Genomic DNA, 20,992 nt, shown 5'->3' on the forward strand with positions numbered 1-20,992 from the left:
TGATCGCATTACACAGACTACAGGACAAGCTACTAGTCCCCTACAGGAAAAGGACAGGACAGGAGTCACATATACACAAGATGCAGTTGGTGCTCTGCATGCTTGGCATGTATATGCAATGGATTTACCAATATTGCTGAAGGAAGGTTTTAGGGCATCCACATTGCTAGAATTCACTGTCTTGACAATCTCAGTTTTTGAAACAATACCAGCATGTGACAGGGAGGTGCTATGGTGATCTCACTGCTAGATTAGCATTTATGTATGGTACAGGCTTGTGAGACAAAATGCCCACTCAAATGTTAGCCATTAGTGGCGGAGACTATATGGATCATGTTGTTTGATCCCGTAGAACAGATATCACTATTTTTCCAGAAACATTTTGGGGGAGAGTGTTGGAAGAAGTGTTATATGAATGCTAAGAACTCTCAATAAGGAGAGAGGAAAGTGGAGTATATTCATGAATTCCTGGTCATGACTTGCCAGTGATATCTACTAAAGTTAAAATAGTGATCGAGGGCAGATAGGTAGTGCACATTGACTCATTACATTTTGCACGTATAGGTATATTAAATTGTCTCAAATTGCAGACTACAATGATATCCTAAAAAGAAACGCACATTGACCCACAATTACCTGTTCTTCCCAATTGGGTCTTTTTTTTAAGGAAGAGTTTTCTCCTTCTAATGCTAGAACTTTGGCTATTCTGTTTCCCCTAGAAAATCTATTCTTACATGGAAGGCCATCTTTCCAATGGAAGATTTTAAAAAGGAAAAGTCTACCTTTTTTCATCTTCCATGCAGTCTAGCTAATTTGGGGTTGCCCCAAACATTGCAAACAGTTTGAGACATCTGATTGAAACACCCCTCAACAAATTCCCTTATCTTACTGTTGTGAATATTTTTGTTTTCATTATTTGGATAGTTCTTGTTGTTCTATTAGATTTACTTCACCATCCTAAAGCTGTTTGAGTTTGCCAGCTGTAATACTGATGTAAAAGCCTGTGTTACTCTGTACATTGTGATAAGGAGGGATGTACTAGCTAAACTTAACTACAATAAATATGAAATGCAGAACTGTATATACCAAACTATTATGTGGTTTTAGTCATGAATAGTCAATTTTCATTCAACAGCTTTGGTTGAATATTTCACAGTAGCTTGTCATGCATGCCTTTTTGGCACATATGAGCCTACAATAAGTATTGTGTTGGTTGATCAGAGATGTAAAAAGCAGTGGCAACACTAATGTACAGTTAATTTTGATAGGGTCCAAACGGTAAATGAAAAGTGATGAGAGATCTAAAATAGTTGTCTTTGCAACAGGAATAGGAGGAAGAGAAGATACAAGTTTTGGAGATAACAGTCTTCCTTTAGGAGGGATTTCCTCTCACTCCCTGAAGGTCTTTCTGAAACAAGAAGTGAAGGAAATTTTTTTCTTCACAAAATTCACAAAATATCTGACTTTGGCTTTAACTATTTCCTACTAAAACCCAAAAAGAAAAAATTATGAAATTTTGTTTCATTTCACTGCATTAAAAAAAAGCTGACATATAAAAAAACGTTAAGTACAATGGTAAGAAATACCTTTTTTCTTCACTAAACTCATATGCCGTAGACCCATTCAGTGGGCTTGCCTTATGTGAAGGGCTTACACAAGCGCTGTTTTCTTGATCCGAGTTTGTCCCAGGTACTACTACTCTGTTCTGCTGAATATCCCATTGCCGAGCAGCATTGCAAATTGCAATTCGTTTTTTCTCCTAGAGCAAGAAATAGATGTTAACCAGTTATTTTACTAAGCTATAACATTACAATAAACTGCCTAATCATAGAAAAGAAGCATTTGATGATAAAAAAAAAAAAGAAGGATAGGCATTAAAGATGGGAGTAGTGAGGAATAATAGAATAATTGTAACAGAATAGAATTATTGCCACAAATTAACACAAATTAACAATTCACATATAAATCCACTAAGCATTTATTTAAAAAAATAAATAAACAATTCTGAGTGTACATCTGTGATGCATCAAACACTGTACTAAGATGCTGTCTCTAGTTTACACCACAGCAATTACAAAGCCTTCTTGGCTTTATTTTGTGAAATAGTGTCACCTAGTCATTATGGTTTTCTATCCCTTTTCCCAGAAAAAGTAGGTGGATAAATTCTCTAAAGATGAAGCACTATAGAATAGAGTACATTAGATGTCTCTACTTCCCAGACCGTAACCCCTCTGTTGAATCCAAATAAACTGGAGTTTTTAGGAGCACACATTAACATGAACAAGAGATATGAAATAAGAGAATATATGTAAATACAAGCAATATGTAGATACAAAAAATTCTAGTAGCGCAAAAAAGAATGATAAGCTCACTCCCCAATCACATTCACTGAAAACTTGTAAAGACTGTAGACATAAATATAAAAAATATATATATAAAAAATAGTCCCAGCATGAATCAGTCCACCAAAGCAGCGTTGAAAAACATATGACAAATAGCGATATTCACACTGATGTATCCCTTGAAAGATCCTAATCGGTGCAGAAATAAAGGATCACCTTGACCACCACCACTGTGCTCTGAAGGGGGGGAAGGTAATGCACACTCACCGACTTCACTGGCCCAGTGATTCTCACCACTGAGCAAACAAGCCACAATACAGCCACTACCACTCGGGCTTCCGGATTGGGACCAATCAGACCAATGACAGGCTCTGCTGCATCCACTTGGGGTTCCGGGATGGGGCCGGTAATGGGCTCAATCAAGTAAATGGACATGCAAGGGAAGGAAGGAATAGAGCTCCACTAGTGTGATAACGTATAATACTGGCTTTATTCCAAAATACACAATACATCACACTCACATGACATCAGTTGAATATTCGCATGACTGGAGGTGTATACCCATCGGGACCCGTATCCTGACTCCACGCCGCGGATCGCGCCTTCCGGGTGCTCACTCTCCTCGTACACTCTGACTTGGTTACGCCGCCTGGCCACGCCCCGACGCGTTTCGTACTTCCGACTTCCTCACGGGGGCGTGGCCACGGCGGTAAGGCAGCAAACTAAATACCTACGACTCTCCGCCCATCCGGGCGGGGCCGTGGTGTACGCAATTTGTCAATGGCTGAGCACTTCCTGTTCCGGACGGACACCAATAGACGCGGTTGCCTAGCAACCACGGCTCCCGTGAATCTTGGTCAAATCTTTCTCATGTCCGCTCCCAGTACCATATTAAGAGACTACAATGTGCCTCGTAAAGCTATCAAGCTAAAAATCATGGTACCACGGGTAATGAGGCGTCTCACTATGAACAGGAGAAATGCATACCGCCATAGATTGTGCTGCATTCAATAATTCCTAATGGTGCCATATAGTGAATCATAATAAATGCACACATCATTAAGCAATAATATTAGCACCACTGTTGTCATTGTGCCTCAATCCAACAAGAAATACTAATAAAATTAAAACAAAGTAGAATAAAAATACACCTCAAAAGGTGATCAATATAATATATACTAATACATCATATATCACGTGTAAAATATATACTACAGTGAATACAGTAGAACCGAGATCATCAAAAACAGTACAGAAATAACTCTTAATAACCTTTCAAAATTATTTAAAAATATTAAAAATATTATTAAAAATAATTTTAAAATATATATAAACCAAAAAATAACTACTTAATAAAATTAGTTAAGAATCACTAATAAAGCAATTTAAGTCCAATTCGATGTTTAGGCCAATCGGGCTGAGAGATTGAGTCATATATATCCATTTAGTTTCACACTTGGATAGCTCTCTCACCCAATTGGCCCCCCTCCAGGATGGCGTGACACGTTCTATGCCCCAGAACTGTAGGCAACTAGGGTCACGTTGGTGGTGTGACCGAAAATGAGCCGGCACACTGTGTTCTTTTTTGCCTTTAATGATGTTAGAAATATGCTCACCAACCCTTATACTCAGGGTGCGTTTTGTGCGGCCTATATATATTAGTTTGCAAGGACACATTAATGCGTAAACCACATGAGTGGTATCGCATGTGATTAGATGTTTAACATCAAACAGCCTAGTGTGAGGAGCACTAAGGCTTTTTTGAAGGATACCAAGGACTTGCTCATGTCTTTGGATGATGTGGCCTTGGGGGACGACTCGTCCGCCTTTCTAGTGACGGCGGACGTGTCGTCCCTCTATACCATCATCCAACATGATGATGCCCTATTAGCATTGAACTGGGCTTTGAGCAAGCGTGATGACCTGCCATTTGACCAAAAGGTATTTATCCGTAATGCCCTAGACTTTTGTCTAGGGCATAACTACTTTTGGTATCAGCAAAATTTCTATAGCCAGAAGAGGGGCGTGGCTATGGGAGCGAAGTTCGCTCCCAGCCTCGCCAACCTCTTTATGGCAGAATGGGAAGATAAGTACATCTTTAGTAGAGAGAGGCCGTCCCTCCTCTACTATAGGAGATTTATTGATGATATTATATTTATCTGGAACGATACGGAGGAGTCTTTGATCGAGTTCATGAGTCATCTGAACAACAACCCCAATAACATCCAATTGGATTTCCATTGGAGCCAATCTGAAATCCATTTCTTGGATGTGAATATTAAAAAAGTATTAGGGAAGCTAACTACAACTGTCTTTTTTAAAACTACTGACAGAAATAGCTATCTATCAATTCAGAGTGGCCACCACCCAAACTGGCTACGCAACATCCCACGCGGGCAATTCATGCGGGTGAGACGCAATTGCACGCGTGATGAGGACTTTGTATCTCAGGCAGGTGTACTGAAGGATAGATTTGTCCAAAAAGGTTATAAAGAAGAGATTTTGGATAGGGAGATAAAGAATATTCTAGAGATCCCCAGGTCCACATGCCTGCAGAATAGTACAGGGTCCCGGGGTGAGTCGGATGACAGGCAATGGAGCTTCTTATCCGATTACTCCGAGGATTACAAAAAAGTAGAGGCCATATTTAAATCACATTGGCACATTCTGCGTATGGACACCACATTGGGCCCTGTTCTGCCGGAGGTCCCTAATTTTATATATCGGAAAGCCCCGAATTTCGGGGATAGGGTTGTAAAAAAGGTGCTTGATGCACCAAATACCTCCTTTTTCCCAGGTCGGCGAGGGTTCCATATGTGTGGGAGGTGCAGGACGTGTTCCTTCACTACCATGAACCTAAGAAGACGGGATTCCTTCTATGTGCAGGCCATTGATAAGGAGTTTGATGTTAAACATCTAATCTAATCACATGCGATACCACTCATGTGGTTTACGCATTAATGTGTCCTTGCAAACTAATATATATAGGCCGCACAAAACGCACCCTGAGTATAAGGGTTGGTGAGCATATTTCTAACATCATTAAAGGCAAAAAAGAACACAGTGTGCCGGCTCATTTTCGGTCACACCACCAACGTGACCCTAGTTGCCTACAGTTCTGGGGCATAGAACGTGTCACGCCATCCTGGAGGGGGGCCAATTGGGTGAGAGAGCTATCCAAGTGTGAAACTAAATGGATATATATGACTCAATCTCTCAGCCCGATTGGCCTAAACATTGAATTGGACTTAAATTGCTTTATTAGTGATTCTTAACTAATTTTATTAAGTAGTTATTTTTTGGTTTATATATATTTTAAAATTATTTTTAATAATATTTTTAATATTTTTAAATAATTTTGAAAGGTTTTCTGAGTTATTTCTGTACTGTTTTTGATGATCTCGGTTCTACTGTATTCACTGTAGTATATATTTTACACGTGATATATGATGTATTAGTATATATTATATTGATCACCTTTTGAGGTGTATTTTTATTCTACTTTGTTTTAATTTTATTAGTATTTCTTGTTGGATTGAGGCACAATGACAACAGTGGTGCTAATATTATTGCTTAATGATGTGTGCATTTATTATGATTCACTATATGGCACCATTAGGAATTATTGAATGTAGCACAATCTATGGCGGTATGCATTTCTCCTGTTCATAGTGAGACGCCTCATTACCCGTGGTACCATGATTTTTAGCTTGATAGCTTTACGAGGCACATTGTAGTCTCTTAATATGGTACTGGGAGCGGACATGAGAAAGATTTGACCAAGATTCACGGGAGCCGTGGTTGCTAGGCAACCGCATCTATTGGTGTCCGTCCGGAACAGGAAGTGCTCAGCCATTGACAAATTGCGTACACCACGGCCCCGCCCGGATGGGCGGAGAGTCGTAGGTATTTAGTTTGCTGCCTTACCGCCGTGGCCACGCCCCCGTGAGGAAGTCGGAAGTACGAAACGCGTCGGGGCATGGCCAGGCGGCGTAACCAAGTCAGAGTGTAAGAGGAGAGTGAGCACCCGGAAGGCGCGATCCACGGCGTGGAGTCAGGATACGGGTCCCGATGGGTATACACCTCCGGTCATGCGAATATTCAACTGATGTCATGTGAGTGTGATGTATTGTGTATTTTGGAATAAAGCCAGTATTATACGTTATCACACTAGTGGAGCTCTATTCCTTCCTTCCCTTGCATGTCCATTTACTTGATTGAGCCCATTATCGGCCCCATCCCGGAACCCCAAGTGGATGCAGCAGAGCCTGTCATTGGTCTGATTGGTCCCAATCCGGAAGCCCGAGTGGTAGTGGCTGTATTGTGGCTTGTTTGCTCAGTGGTGAGAATCACTGGGCCAGTGAAGTCGGTGAGTGTGCATTACCTTCCCCCCTTCAGAGCACAGTGGTGGTGGTCAAGGTGATCCTTTATTTCTGCACCGATTAGGATCTTTCAAGGGATACATCAGTGTGAATATCGCTATTTGTCATATGTTTTTCAACGCTGCTTTGGTGGACTGATTCATGCTGGGACTATTTTTTATATATATATTTTTTATATTTATGTCTACAGTCTTTACAAGTTTTCAGTGAATGTGATTGGGGAGTGAGCTTATCATTCTTTTTTGCGCTACTAGAATTTTTTGTATCTACATATTGCTTGTATTTACATATATTCTCTTATTTCATGTTATTTTATCAAGTAGCAGCATTTGTTATCACACTATATTAGAGGTAGGTATCCTCTCTAAGCGCTTGGTTGCTTGCAAACTAGTGTTGGTTCAGGGTTGTGTGTAAGCTATCTATGAACAAGAGATATATGATAATATGGAGGACTTAAAAATAAAATGTTGGCCAGACTGAGCTCCCGAACATCATATAGACCTATGATCTAGATCAGAGGTAAGGGATTTGATGGCAAACAATGAGGCTGATTCATAAAAATGGAACCAGAAACATCAGAACAAATATGGAGCTGTTTCCATAGCATTCATCCAATCCTAGGAAACTGAGAAATTGTTTAGGTGCATTAGCAGTCTCTCAATGGTATATATAATCAGAATAAAATACAAAAAATAGCCATCAAAAAGTGTCACCCACTTTGGCGTTTCAAACACTGTGTATAGCACCCACAAATACAAAGTAAATGAAAATAAACAACAAATTTAGGCCCTTTAAAAGGTGCCCATCAGAGGGCATTAACTGTATTACCTGATATTCCGAATCAAACACTTGACCATATATGAACACGTCTGTTGGGTTGGAAACCGATCAGAAGGTTCCTGCTGTTATATTTAGTTTTATATTCACAAACATATGCTGGCTACCCAGGAAAAACATATGTTTCCTGAATGTACTCTTAAATTTATGGAAATCTCTTGTCCCTGAGAGTTACAAGTGATAGATCACACGAAGTGTGACTATTTTTGATCACAGACACAGGTCTTCTATGCATAACTAGTATTACATAAGAACATCTCGTTGATAAGAAGAATGTGAACGGCTACATGGCCCAGTGTTCTATGCTCTTAGGGTTTTTAGGAGCTGGAGGACATCACATGTTGGAGGAAAACAATGTTAAGTATTTGCTTCTTTATCAGCTAAGGTCAGGTTCCTGAAAGAGCTCCAAATGCTAGTCCTTAGGGCCTGCAGGGGAGAGGAAGAAGCAGTACAGGGAACCAATCAGTTCATGTGCTGAGAAGAAGCATGCTCACAGGAAGAGAAATCAGATTGATAAATGGATGAGATAATGGCCAGCCATAGACAGAGCAAATTTCTTTCCTGCAATCACATGTAGCAGGAAAGAAATTCATTCAATTTACCTATCAACACAGACAGTGTTGATGCAGGAATCTCTCCTGCAGAGCCATTGTCTTCTCCTGGTGGGGGTGCACCTGTCCCAGCCAGGAGAAGACAATAATTATAGGACGCAGCTATGACAGCAGCTTGCAATAATTGCATGTAAACTCCAGTAGGCTTGTTGTACCCAAGATAATCGATCAATCAACTTGGGTTCATTAAGCCTGCCCATACAGGGTTCGAATCTTAGCCGGTACCTGCTGAACCGACCAGGACAACCTGGGTTCAGAGGAAGTGTGTTTATGATCCCAGCCATCAGACTGGGGACATTTGCTGGGCAAAACAAGTACTGCATGGGAAATCTTTGGAAGGTCTCTGTAGGTAGTTTTGCTATTTAATTTTTTAAATCAGCATTCATTTTTATCTTATTAATTTGGTTGGATTTCTGAGACTGCTACATTTGACGTGGGCATTTAGGCTTCAATGGCTCCAGGGCAATAAAAAGTAAAAAGGAGATAAGGTAATTTCTCTATGCAATGCTCACCTGAGGTGCACCGTTCTGTAGATGTACATGTCAAATAGAAAATATAATCATGCTAGGGTCTCCTGTATGGGTACACAAGTTTGTATACACAAGAATGTTACTGGTCTGTTTGGTTGCCATAGAGCAAAAATGATTTCTGTTAAAATAATGTGATTGCCACACATGCACTGTAAAAGGTTTCTGTGTACAGAAGATAGTTCAATATATGTGCTTTACTGTAATTACTTTGCAGAAGTAACACAGATGCTGAATGATGTGCTATAATAATATTATTTCAACAGACCAAAGTCACAAAGAACAGTCAACAAAGTTTTAATAACTCTCTTATTCTTTTATGACTTTTTTTGCTGTATAACTGCCAAGCCCACCTAACCAAAAACAATATGGAACAAAAAGTAAGGAAAATGAAATGTGCGCTGTACTTTAAAGGTGTTTCAAGGTTATTTATACCCCATATTAACATGGCATTAAAATGCTGCTTCTTAGCTGGCGACTGACAGAAGTTTGGAACGTAAGAGATTTCAAATTAAAAACATTGTACGGGAGGGGAGGGTTAAGCTCTGCCAAGTGGCTATGGTCGAACTGATCTCAGTGGATTGAAAACAGCAATTAAATAAATTAAATGTACTCAGCAGTAAATTAAACGTTTAATCTGAAAGAGTAGAAGATGCAGACACAGAAAAGTGACGTCCGCACAATGTGCTATTCACGGTTCCTTAAGACCTCACTGCAAGTGAGACCCACTGAAGGATTATGTGATAAAGATATAGAAGAGTTACTTGAATTGCTTCAACATACCATGACAGTGAACTGTAACTTCGGTTCTTTACAAATCATTCACTCTTCTGAAGTATCTTTTTGGAACAGGAAAAACTAATATCTAGTCAATTATTTTAACAAAAAAAAAAAGTTTCATGTCTAAAGTATTTAAAGGAAAAAGTAGTAAAAAATAAGACAACTTTTAATCTCCTAGGTATTCAAAAATTTCCTTTTGTTTTGTTTTTGTTTACAGATGTAGAGAAGAAAGAAAAAAAATTGTAAAAGTAGTAACTTTTGGTGACCAACTTAAAAACCATTTAAAAATATAGCTAGCCACTAAAATTATTCACTTTGACAACATTATTATTATTATTATTATTATTATTATTATTATACTAAAAAACTGACAGGCGGATCTGATCGGACCGCCCATGAGAAAGAGCCCTTAGTATGAAGTCTTCATACACAGGCAACAAAAGCAACCTTTGGGTTGCTTTTGATGACTGTGATTGTCTCTTGAGAATTTAAATCAGGGATCCTCAAACTACGGCCCTCCAGCTGTTGTGGAACTACATGTCACATGAGGCATTGTAAAAGTCTGGCATTCCCAGACATGACTAGGCATGATGGGAATTGTAGTTCCTGAACAACTGGAGGGCCATAGTTTGAAGATCACTGATTTAAATGATTCAGTCAATAATAAAGCAAGCATTGTGGACCTGTTCGGGATTTCATCAAATCACAGACTGCTAATCGTTGTCATACTTGAAACATGGTATGTTTTTGGGACAATCATATGACAATTTCTATGCGAATTTAACATGAACGCACACATGGACCATGGGAGACCAGAGTGATCTGACAAGTTGGAGCTCTTTTGACCTTCAAATAAGAGAGAAAAATAAATAATTAAATACTCCTTATAGGCAGCACTATGGAGATCACCTAATATGTACAGGATAGTAGACAGCTTAAAACATTAATGCTGTGTCTTTTTTTTTTTTTTTTAACCTATGGGATTTTTTTTTGTTTGCTTAATATAATGAATCCGTGAAACATGCTTCATTATAAGAATATCATGCAGTTGCAATTTCTCATTCTATCTCAGCAAAGGACCTTATGACAGTAGAAAGCTTCAAAGCAAGCAATGCATAAGGCTACGTTCACATCTTGGCGTTGCTATTTACAGGCGTTTTTATGGGCATTTTTTCAGGCGTTTTACAGGCCTTTTTCAGGCGTTTTTACAGGCGTTTTTGTGCAGGTGTTTTTAGGTTGACTAGTAACCAATGGAAAAAAATAAAAACACCTGTAATCTGCCCAAAAAGAAGCTCATGTACTTTTTTGAGCATTTGGGCGTTTTGCTTAAAACGTCAAAACGCTCAGATGTGAACAGGGGCCATTGAAATGAATAGGATTTGTCTTGTTGGGCGTTTTTTGAGCTGATCCTAGAGCAGAAAAACTCCCCAAAAACACCCCAAAACGCCTACATGTGAACTTAGCCTAAGACCTATATGGACAGTTTTAAATAGGATATCAGACATCAGTCTCTAGTCTTTAACAACCCATTGATAAACTGTATGGCAAATTGATCAGGTAACTTATAGCAACTATCATTTTCCTTTTATTTTCAATACTTCACTAAGAAAATGTAGTTTGCCCCCTGACTGGTCGCTGAAGCCAAAACCTCAATTTTTCCTTCTCCTAAGTTTACAGAAAACACTCTCTCTTGACTTTCTCCCTTACATAATGGAATTCAGAGGGGACATTTTTACAAGAGAATGAAAGGTGTAAAAGGCATGCACAATAAACAATCCTGAAACCACATAACCACAAAAGTTTGACTTGTACTTGAGTGGACCTATACTTGAAGCATTAAAAAAAGAAGAATAGACTGTATTTCCATAAGGGGGACAAACACTAAAATATTTGTTACGTATTATTTACATCTTTTAAATTCAAGGTACATTAACATTCAATAAAAGACAGTGATTTTCCAACAAAACATGCCCTTATTCCAAGCATTGAAATTTCCTGCATACATTTCAAATGCTTTCAAGCAAGTCAGGAATTTCATTTGAATGTGGGCTTCACCTGAAAGGCTTTATCTCGAAAGGAAGTGAAAGATGTCCTCTGAGGCTATATGGACTTTTAACAAGCACACCTTTATAAGAAACCTTTAATGAGTATTAACAAGTAAGACGGAGATAGTCATTTTCAATTATAAACTGCCACCGCTTAGGAAGTTCACTCAGCAGCATTTAGAGTACATATAGTAACTTGATACTCTCTGTATGCAGATTACACTTCATTCTGTCTGCTTTCATCTTATATATACTGTAGGTATAAAGAAAGACATAGCTAGTATATAGAAAGAAGAGTGGGATTTTGCCTATAGTTGTATGGGCAAATGTATTATAACCAACTTGTAGACAGATTACTACAAGCTTCTTACTGCTTCATATACACTATATTGTAAAACGTATTGGGACACCTGCCTTTACACGCACATGAACTTTAATGGCATCCCAGTCTTATGCCTCGTACACACGCATCGATTATTGGCCGGGAATTTTCGGCCAACGTCCGATCGGCCAATTTTCAGCTTGTTAGTATGATGCTTTCGACAACCGACTCCGACTTTTCGGCCGAATAAAATCTGGTGTGCAGGCTATAAAATTTTTGTTGGCCGTCAACACAACGGCCGATTTTCCATCAGTCAGTACAGATTTCAGCAGACAAAAATCTGATAAGCAAGACTGGGCATGCTCAGAGAAGAAAAAACACACGGAAAGTAAACCAGCACATGACATCACTTCTGAAGTAGGTTTTTGTTGGCCGAGAAAAATCGTCTAGGCACATTCCAACCAACAAAACACAACTCAGGACAAAAGACGGACGATCGGTCGGCCGATAATCGTTGCGTGTGTACGAGGCATTAGTCTGTAGGGTTCAATATTGAATCGGCCCACCCTTTGCAGCTATAGCAGCTTCAACTCTTCTGGGAAGGCTGTCCACAAGGTTTAGGAGTGTGTCTATAGGAATGTTTGACCATTCTTCCAGAAGCGCATTTGTGAGGTCAGGCACTGATATTGGACAAGAAGGCCTGGCTCGCAGTCTGCGCACAAATTCATTTCAAAGGTGTTCTTTCGGGTTTAGGTCAGGACTCTGTGCAGGCCAGTCAAGTTCCTCCACCGCAAAATCACTTATCCATGTCTTTATGGACCTTGTTTTGTGCACTGGTCCAAATCATTTGGCGGAGGGGGGATTATTATTATTATTTTATTATTATTCAGGATTTCTATAGTGCCAGCAGTTTACGCAGCGCTTTACAATGTTAGAGGGAGACAATACATTTACAATACAGTAAAATACAAGAGGATTAAGAGGACCCTGCTCAGAAAACCTTACAATCTAATAGGGTGGGGCAGGTGGTACAAGAGGTTGTAGCAGTAGGGAATGAGCTGATGGAAGATTAGTTGGAGGTGTGATAGGCTTCCCTGAAGAAAGGAGTTTTCAGGGATCGCCTGAAAGCAGCTAGAATAGGAGATAGCCGTACAGGTTGAGGTAGAGCGTTCCAGAGGATGGGAGAGGCCCTGGAGAAATCCTGGAGACGAGCATGAGAGGAGGAGACAAGGAAGCTTGAGAGTAGGAGGTCTTGAGAGGAGCGGAGAGGACGGTTTGGGTGATATTTGGAGACAAGATTGGTGATGTAGCTCGGGGATTATGGTGTGGGGTTGTTTTATAGGGGTTGGGCTTGGCCCCTTAGTTCCAGTTAAGGGAACTTTTAAGGCGTCAGCATACCAAGACATTCTGGATACATTTATGAGCGAGTTTGGGGTGGAGGAACTTGACTCTTTAAAGGACTACATAATAATGTCATGATGCGAAGGTGCAGAATAAGACCCTAGAAATCACCAGTCTCCACCACCGTTAGAGGCGCTCCTAAGGGTCATGGGTACAGGGGAAACAGATTTGGGGTCTTATAATTCTTTTTTTTAACAGAATTAGAGAATAGGAGTGGGTGGAGTATTTTTTTGGGGGCCGACTTTCATCTTTTAGGTGTTATTACAGTGTTGCAATAAAAATAAAAATCACATAGGTTTTTGTTACTTGCGCTTCAGAAAGAATACTGTTAAAGTGCAACATGGCCTGTTAAAAAATACTTTAAAAAAAGAAGAGTTTTTAAAACTTGTTAGACACTTATAAGACACAAATGGAGGAAATTCGGCATCACTGCTACTCTCCTTGATGTCATCTTACACATACATGTGTAGGGACATACACTATCTTCCAGGCAGTGTTAAAAAACCCTAGAGTAACAATTGGGAATGTGTGTCTGCAGATTTGTTCTTTAAATAGCATTTCTGTCCATTCTGTCCATAGGCCTATCATAGGAAAATTACTAAACAAGCATGGTGTCCATGGGAGAGTACGTCAGATGAAATGACTGCTTTCTAAGAAAAAAAACTTGCTGCCTTTCAGAGATTTGCTAAATACAACCTCATTGTTCTACAGCACTACTATAATGCTGTTATACAGTAATGGGTTATACACATTAGAAAAAAAAAAAAATCAACTTTTTGTTAAGAGAAAACAAAGCGAAGCATACCAAACAGACAACCTGAAAAACAATGAGAAAATATAATGGCTGGATACTATTTTCTTGCCTCTAAGCCTAGATAGCTTTTCATCGAGAGCCTAATAAATATAAGCTGTATTGAGAAACTCTAACTTGACAATTATCTAAAACATAGAAGTAGACAGCAGACCGACCCAAATTGGAAAGATTCCATATTTTAGATATGAAGATCAAAATATTAAACCTATTAAACTGCTGTTGATTGACCTGAAGCAAACAGTTCAAGTATGATGTCCCAAGATATACATATAAAACAGAAATGATCCAAATGACTTCTAACCAGGTCTTATCAACAGTTTGCCTGAGCTTATTGCCTATATAGGTGGGCCCCACTAATTATTGAGAGTGAGCCAAGAGTTTTTGTCCCTCAGTGACCTTAGGTCCAAAAGTAATTGCAATGGAAGCAATTTTAGAAGTAACAAGGGGAATATGTGTCAAATTGTATTGCCCTCTGTGTTAGGCTGGCCATACACTATACAATTTTCTTGTTCAACTTTCCTTTAGATTTACCAAAACCATGTAATATAGGGTCAAACCTAAACACTTTCAAGTTGTATGCAATCAGGCAGGCCCTTGCACTACATAGTTTAAGGTAAATCTAAAGGAAATTGAATAAGAAAATTGTATAGTATATGGCCAGCCTTAGGCCCCTTTCACACATACGGTCCGTTCAGTTCATCAGTTCAGTCACGTCAAAATGTATCAGTGTTCCATCCATTTTTCATCCGTTTTTTTACATCCACTACCAATGCAAAAACGGATGAAAAAGGGACCGTTTGTCCGTTTACATCCATTTTCCGTCCGATCTGTTTTTTTGACAAATGAAAAATAGGGCATTCATCCGTTCCAAAAAATGGACATTGACGGAAGCGGATGAAAACGGATGTTAACAGATGATCATCCGTTGTCATCCGTTTTTACATAGAGAGGCATTGATGTCCGTTTTTCATCCGTCAACGGACAAATGGACCGTATGTGTGAAAGGGGCCTTAGGAAGACTTCCTCTCCCAGTGACCACAAGGCAATGATTGGAAATCATACTTACAGGAACAGACATTAGTTAATCTCTTAGAGAGACCTTCACTTCCTATTCTGGAGACAACCCAAAATTTTGACTTGTAACCTACACTTTATTATCAAAAGTATTGGTACACCTACCTTTACGTGCACATAAACTTTAATGGCATCCCAGTCTTAGTCCGTAGGGTTCAATTTAGAGTTGGCCCACCCTTTGGTATAACAGCTTCAACTCCTCTGAGAAGGCTGTCTACAAGGTTTAGGAGTGTGTCTATGGCAAATTTCCCAAAAATAAATAATAAAAACTCAGATGATTCATTTCACAACCATTTATTCAAGCTGATATTAACAGTGGTGGATATTAACCTCTGTGGTGAAAAAAGTGTCAATACGGAGTGCATAAAGCAGAATCCAGCAGGAGCTACAGAGAATAAAAGAGAAGAGAGCTGCCTCTAAGTGTAGCAATATGGTTACATTTAATGAATTACAACATTTAGCAACTCCCATGGTTGGTGAATAAAACAGGCACATCTAAGTATGCAGGCATCTGGAGTAAAGCTGTCCACATAGACCATCTTCCGCACCGCCATTGATGTGATCTGTTCCACGCTGTGCCCCACAATCACTTCAAGCCTCACTTTCAAATCGCTCTACTGCAGGGTAGTCTTCCCAGTCATGACTGCAGACTGACAGCGTTGAGAGCCGGTAGTGCAGAGGACGGTCTATGTGGACAGCTTTACCCGGGATGCTTGCATACTCAGATGTGCCTGTTTTAATCATCAACCATGTGAGTTGCTAAACGTAATATTTCAAGATATAGCCTTTTATTAAAATTAAAATTGTGCTTACATTTAAAAAAAAAAAAAAGTTAAAACCGCCAATGTTCTATACGCGTATTTCTGGGTTTTTGGGTATAACACATGCGTTAAATTTTTTATTACCTTGGACAACAGCTTCAGTGTTGCTCTAATTGTTTCATTTTCTATGCCTCAGCCCCATAATGGCTCTCTTTCTCATGCTATCATGCTGGGTGTAGGCATGCTCATGCACACTGGGAGTTTCTGAGCCCTTCTGAAAGCCTTTACTCCCAGCAGGAACAGCTTAAAAATTACGCCTAAAGTCGTGTCTTGCACACACGTTTAGGCACATCAATAATAGTTTAATTCATTCTGGCAATTGGAATGTTTTAACTCTCGAATGCTAAATTTGTGCCTAAACAAGTCTAGCGTTTAGAAGCATTTATGCGTTTAGATGCTTTAAGCAGTTTTTCTGCTCAAATGCTTCTCTCTTGAACATGCTGGTAATGGGTTTATTTTTTTAGCCTGTAAACACTCCTCCTCTATTATGCCTGTAAATGCCTATGTGTGAATGGACACACAAATGGTGTTTTTATAGGTTGGAGAAAAAAAAGCCAAAGGCCTGTAAAAGTGGTAGATTTAAAGCCCATTGCGCATGAGGCCTTAGATGTTGTGGCTGCAATTAGTTTTCTTCAAGCGGTTGTATTCCCTGTGTAAAAAAAAAAAAAACACCCTGCAGGACAATGGCATAATGTGCTAGTATGCATCGCATTATGAAATACCTTAGAATGAATCCCCCACTCGGTTGCACGGACACCGCCGAGGGAGCTGACCTGTTCCCTCAGTGTCTCTTCCGGGTAAGGCGGCTCCAGCGCTGTGAGTGGCCGGAGCCGCGATGATGTCACTCCCGCGCGTGGGAGTTCAATTGCCGGCATTGAGCCAGCAAGGAGCTCTGTAGGTCCGGCAAGATACGCCGGACCTACAGAGCGGTGCGTCGCTGGTGTCAGTGGCTGCATGCAGGGTGACTATCTCCTAATCCGTGCAGGTTTAGGAGATAGTCATTTTACCTACAGGTAAACCTTATTATAGGCTTACCTGTAGGTAAAAATTAAAAAGCGGAGTATACTACTGCTTTAAATTTTTCTTTTTCACTTTATTTTCACCTGTTGATCCCGTCAGTAAGTCTGGTGTATTTAACTTTCTTTAACAGGCCAAGCTATCCGGCAACATTAGCAGTCAGAGTCGCAAGCTGCAGTGTATTACATTTTTGTTTTTGGGTTTAGATACGCTTTAAGTTTACATATACCTATTTATGAACAGCATCTGAAAAAAAAGCACTAGCTGCTGTTTTTCCTTTTTATTTTCCCAGTACAGTTTCAAACAATGATTAAGAAAATGGGTGGCTATTTTGGGTAACACATGCAGTCCCTCTTTTCATTCTCAGACCTCAATTAATCAGAGATGGAAGAGTACAATGCAGTAGTTTGAAGTAGGAAATCTAGATTAAAAGAAACAGTTTGACTTTCTTTATATAAAACTATTTGCACAGTTTTCTATGTTAGATACAGAAAACCTCAGGAAGTATTTAACTGACTTAATTGATTTCTTAAGACAAACACACAGTTTAGTAAATGGAGCCAAACTTGCCTGAATTAGTACCAATTAGTGCCATATGTGCTTTTCTACAAAGAAATACAAAGTCATTTCCAGCATTTTCTGCTTTATAAACACAGATAAACAAAATATCTAGCTACAAAACAAACAAGAAGGACAAGTCAGCTTGGTGAGTCACAAAATGTATTCCATCTCTGGTTTCTTCCAGCTGCAGCAAAATGACAGTTGAAGGAAGCTACATGAAAATTAGCAACGGATCAATACAAGGATTTAGACCCTGGAATTCATATAGAATGTCTCTTTCGAATTTCGGTGCACCTCCACATCACAAATGTCGGTGCTTGCCACATATTCACGTACCTGCCGGGAACATGAGTTGGAAGGTCCATATAGTGTAGTTCAGTTAGTAACCCTGAGCCCCCTGCCTGGCCACTACGCCTATCACACACAAAGGGCGCATTACCAGGGCATTTTTCTGTTGGGTGTGCAGAGCAAGATAGAGAACGCTGAGACTAGTTACCTATTAGATTTGACTCCCTTGTGATTGACAGAGGAAGACAGTGGGCAAATTCCATAGGGGCCATTCTGTCCAATAGCAACTATCGAATCTGCCCACTGCCATTCGCTGTCAGTCACACAGTAGACACACCTTATGGGGAACTAATCTCTCATCATCCTTATCAGGTTTCGCCTACTCAACAAGTCAAGTTCACTCACACTGCAACTGTTGGTTGAGCAAAGTCTAAAAAGGGAATTCAGAGTCTAGTTCCCCAACTGGTCCACCTTGCTTGTGATTGACAGTGGGCAGCAGTGGGTGGATTTCATAGCTGCTGCTAGGATGATATAAAGGCTATGGAATCTGCCCACTGCAGTCCGCTGTCAATGTCAAGAAAGGCATACATGATGGAGAACTAGTCTCTCAGAATTCCCCATCATATCATATCCAGTTCACTAACAAAATGTGGTTTTAAGGGTTTTATCCACTCAACCATAATGGCACTCTATACACAACCCTCTGCAAAAGTATTTACATCAGGTATAATCTTCAGGAGCTTCAATTTAACTAATAGAACCAGACAAGGATGCCCTCTATCCCACAAAGATGCCCTCTATCCTCTTTCATTTTTTCATTATCAATAGAATCATTAGCAGAGTATATACCAGCAAATATAGATGTCAAAGGTAAAAATAGGACAATATGAACATAAAATAGGATTATTTGCCGATGACATTATACTTATACTAACTAATCCTACATCCTCGGTACATGTTGTCCAAAAACGACTAGAAAGGTATGGAAATTTATCATAAAATATAAAACAAATGTTATGCCCTACCAATTATTCTTCCTAAGGAACCCACTAACGATTTAGGTTTTAAATAGGACTAAAATTGGGATGAAAATTCTATATCATACCTAGGCATACAACTAGCTTACCCACACTCCAAACTGTACAAAGCTAATCAGCAAAGATCTACAAAATATGCAAAAGACCCAACTATCATGGGTCTGTAAAACTGCGGCATTCAAGACGCAAACCCTCCCAAAAATTCTCTATTACTTTCGGTCCTTTCCGATCCCTATCCCTGCCAAATTTCTCAGGCAGATAAAGTTGAAACTTAAAAATTTCATCTGAAATGGGAAAAAACCTAGGGTGGCATTTTCAGTACGAACTACCACCAAACCCTCAGGAGACATGGGATTACCAGATATTAAACATTATTACTAAGCAGCTTTACTGGACCAGGTGAAATTCCGTTTTTCCTCTCCTGAGGATAAACTTTGGCTAAACATTAAAAAAGAAGTCACCTCAGGCCATGACCTATTTCCCTTATCTATTGCTAGCTATATACTTCCCAAAATTAGCAAATCTAATTTACACAGCATGAAATAAAGATAAAAAAAAAAAAAACTGAGTCAAGGTATCAATTCCAACAAAAATGATAGATTATTGCAAAATGTGTTTATTAGTGGGAATCTGGATTCAACAAGGTCATTTTCTCTTTAAAAGTTTACTGAGCACAGTATTAAACAAAATCACCAAACACACCTGCTTAAAAGAGTTTAACCCCCATAACACCATAGAAATTCCTCTAGAAATCTGGCAATATTTTACTAAAAATAATTAAGTAAAAAGGAAAGGAATCACCTTTTTTTACAAAATACAGTTCATCTGGAAAGTATTCACAGCGCTTCAGTTTTTCCACATTTTGTTATGTTACATCCTTATTCCAAAATGGATTAAATTCATTATTTTCCGTCAAAATTCTACAAACAATATCCCATAATGACAAAGTGAAAGAGGTTTGTTTGAAATTGTTTCAAATTTATTAAAAATAAAAAATGAAAAAAATCCCATGTACCTAAGTATTCAAAACCTTTGCTCAATACTTTGTTGAAGCACCTTTGGCACCAATTACAGCCTCAAGTCTTTTTGAGTATGATGCTACAAGCTTCGCATACCTATTTTTGGGCAGTTTCTCTCATTCATCTTTGCAGGACCTCTCAAGCTCCATCAGGTTGGATTGGGAGCGTCGGTGCACAGCCATTTTCTGATCTCTCCAGAGATGTTCAATCGGCTTCAAATCTGGGCTCTGGCTGGGCCACTAAAGGAGGTTCACATAATTGTCTCATAGCCACTCCTTTGTTATCTTGGCTGTGTGCTTGGGGTTGTTGTCCTGTTGGAAGATGATCCTTCACCCCAGTCTGAGGTCCAGAGCGCTCTGAAGCAGGTTTTCGTCAAGGATGTCTTGGTACATTTCTGCATTTATCCTTCCCTCGATTCTGACTAGTCTCCCAGTGTCTGCCGCTTAAAAACATCCATGCAGCATGATGCTGACACCACCATGATTCACTGAAGGGATGGTATTGGCCAGGTGATGAGCGGTGCCTGATTTCCTCCAGATATGGTGCTTGCCATTTAGGCAAAGAGTTCAATCTTTGATTCAGACCAGAGAATTTTGTTTCTCATTGTCTGAGAGTCCTTCAGGTGCCTTTTGGCAAACTCCAGATGGGCTTTTGTGTCTTTTACAGAGGAGTGGCTTCCATTATGGCCACTCTACCATACAAGCCTGATTGGTGAAGTGGTGCAGAGATGGATGTTCTTTTAAAACATTCTCCTCTCTCCACAGAGAAATGCTGGAGCTCTGTCAGTGAGTGACCATCGGCTCCTATGTCACCTCCCTGACTAAGGCCCTTCTCCCCCGATCGCTCAGTTTGACCATGCGGTCCGCTCTAGGAGGAGTTCTGGTGGTTCCAAACTTCTTCGATTTACGGATGATGGATGCCACTGTGGTCATTGGGACCTTTAATGCTACAGAAATGTTTCTGTACCGTTCCCCAGATCTGTGCTTCAATACAATCCAGTCTCGGAAGTCTACAGACAATTCCTTGGACTTCATGGCTTGGTTTGTGCTCTGATATGCATTGTTAACTATGGGACCTTACATAGACGTGTGTGCCTTTCCATATCATGTCCAAT

At 39.6% G+C, this 20,992-nt stretch overlaps 1 protein-coding gene across 1 annotated transcript in view; it reads right to left on the bottom strand.

Moving 5' to 3' along the window:
* The window catches only part of LRRC49 (leucine rich repeat containing 49), a 202,688-nt gene that overhangs the window by 57,871 nt on the left and 123,825 nt on the right, over window positions 1-20,992 (bottom strand). The window contains exon 12 of the mRNA XM_082256059.1: window positions 1,587-1,759. Within this exon, the coding sequence (XP_082112185.1) occupies window positions 1,587-1,759 (173 nt within the window). The remainder of the gene's footprint in view (window positions 1-1,586; window positions 1,760-20,992) is intronic.

This window comes from Pelophylax lessonae (genome assembly GCF_965119305.1).
Source record: "Pelophylax lessonae genome assembly, chromosome: 4".
Lineage (NCBI taxonomy): Eukaryota > Metazoa > Chordata > Amphibia > Anura > Ranidae > Pelophylax > Pelophylax lessonae.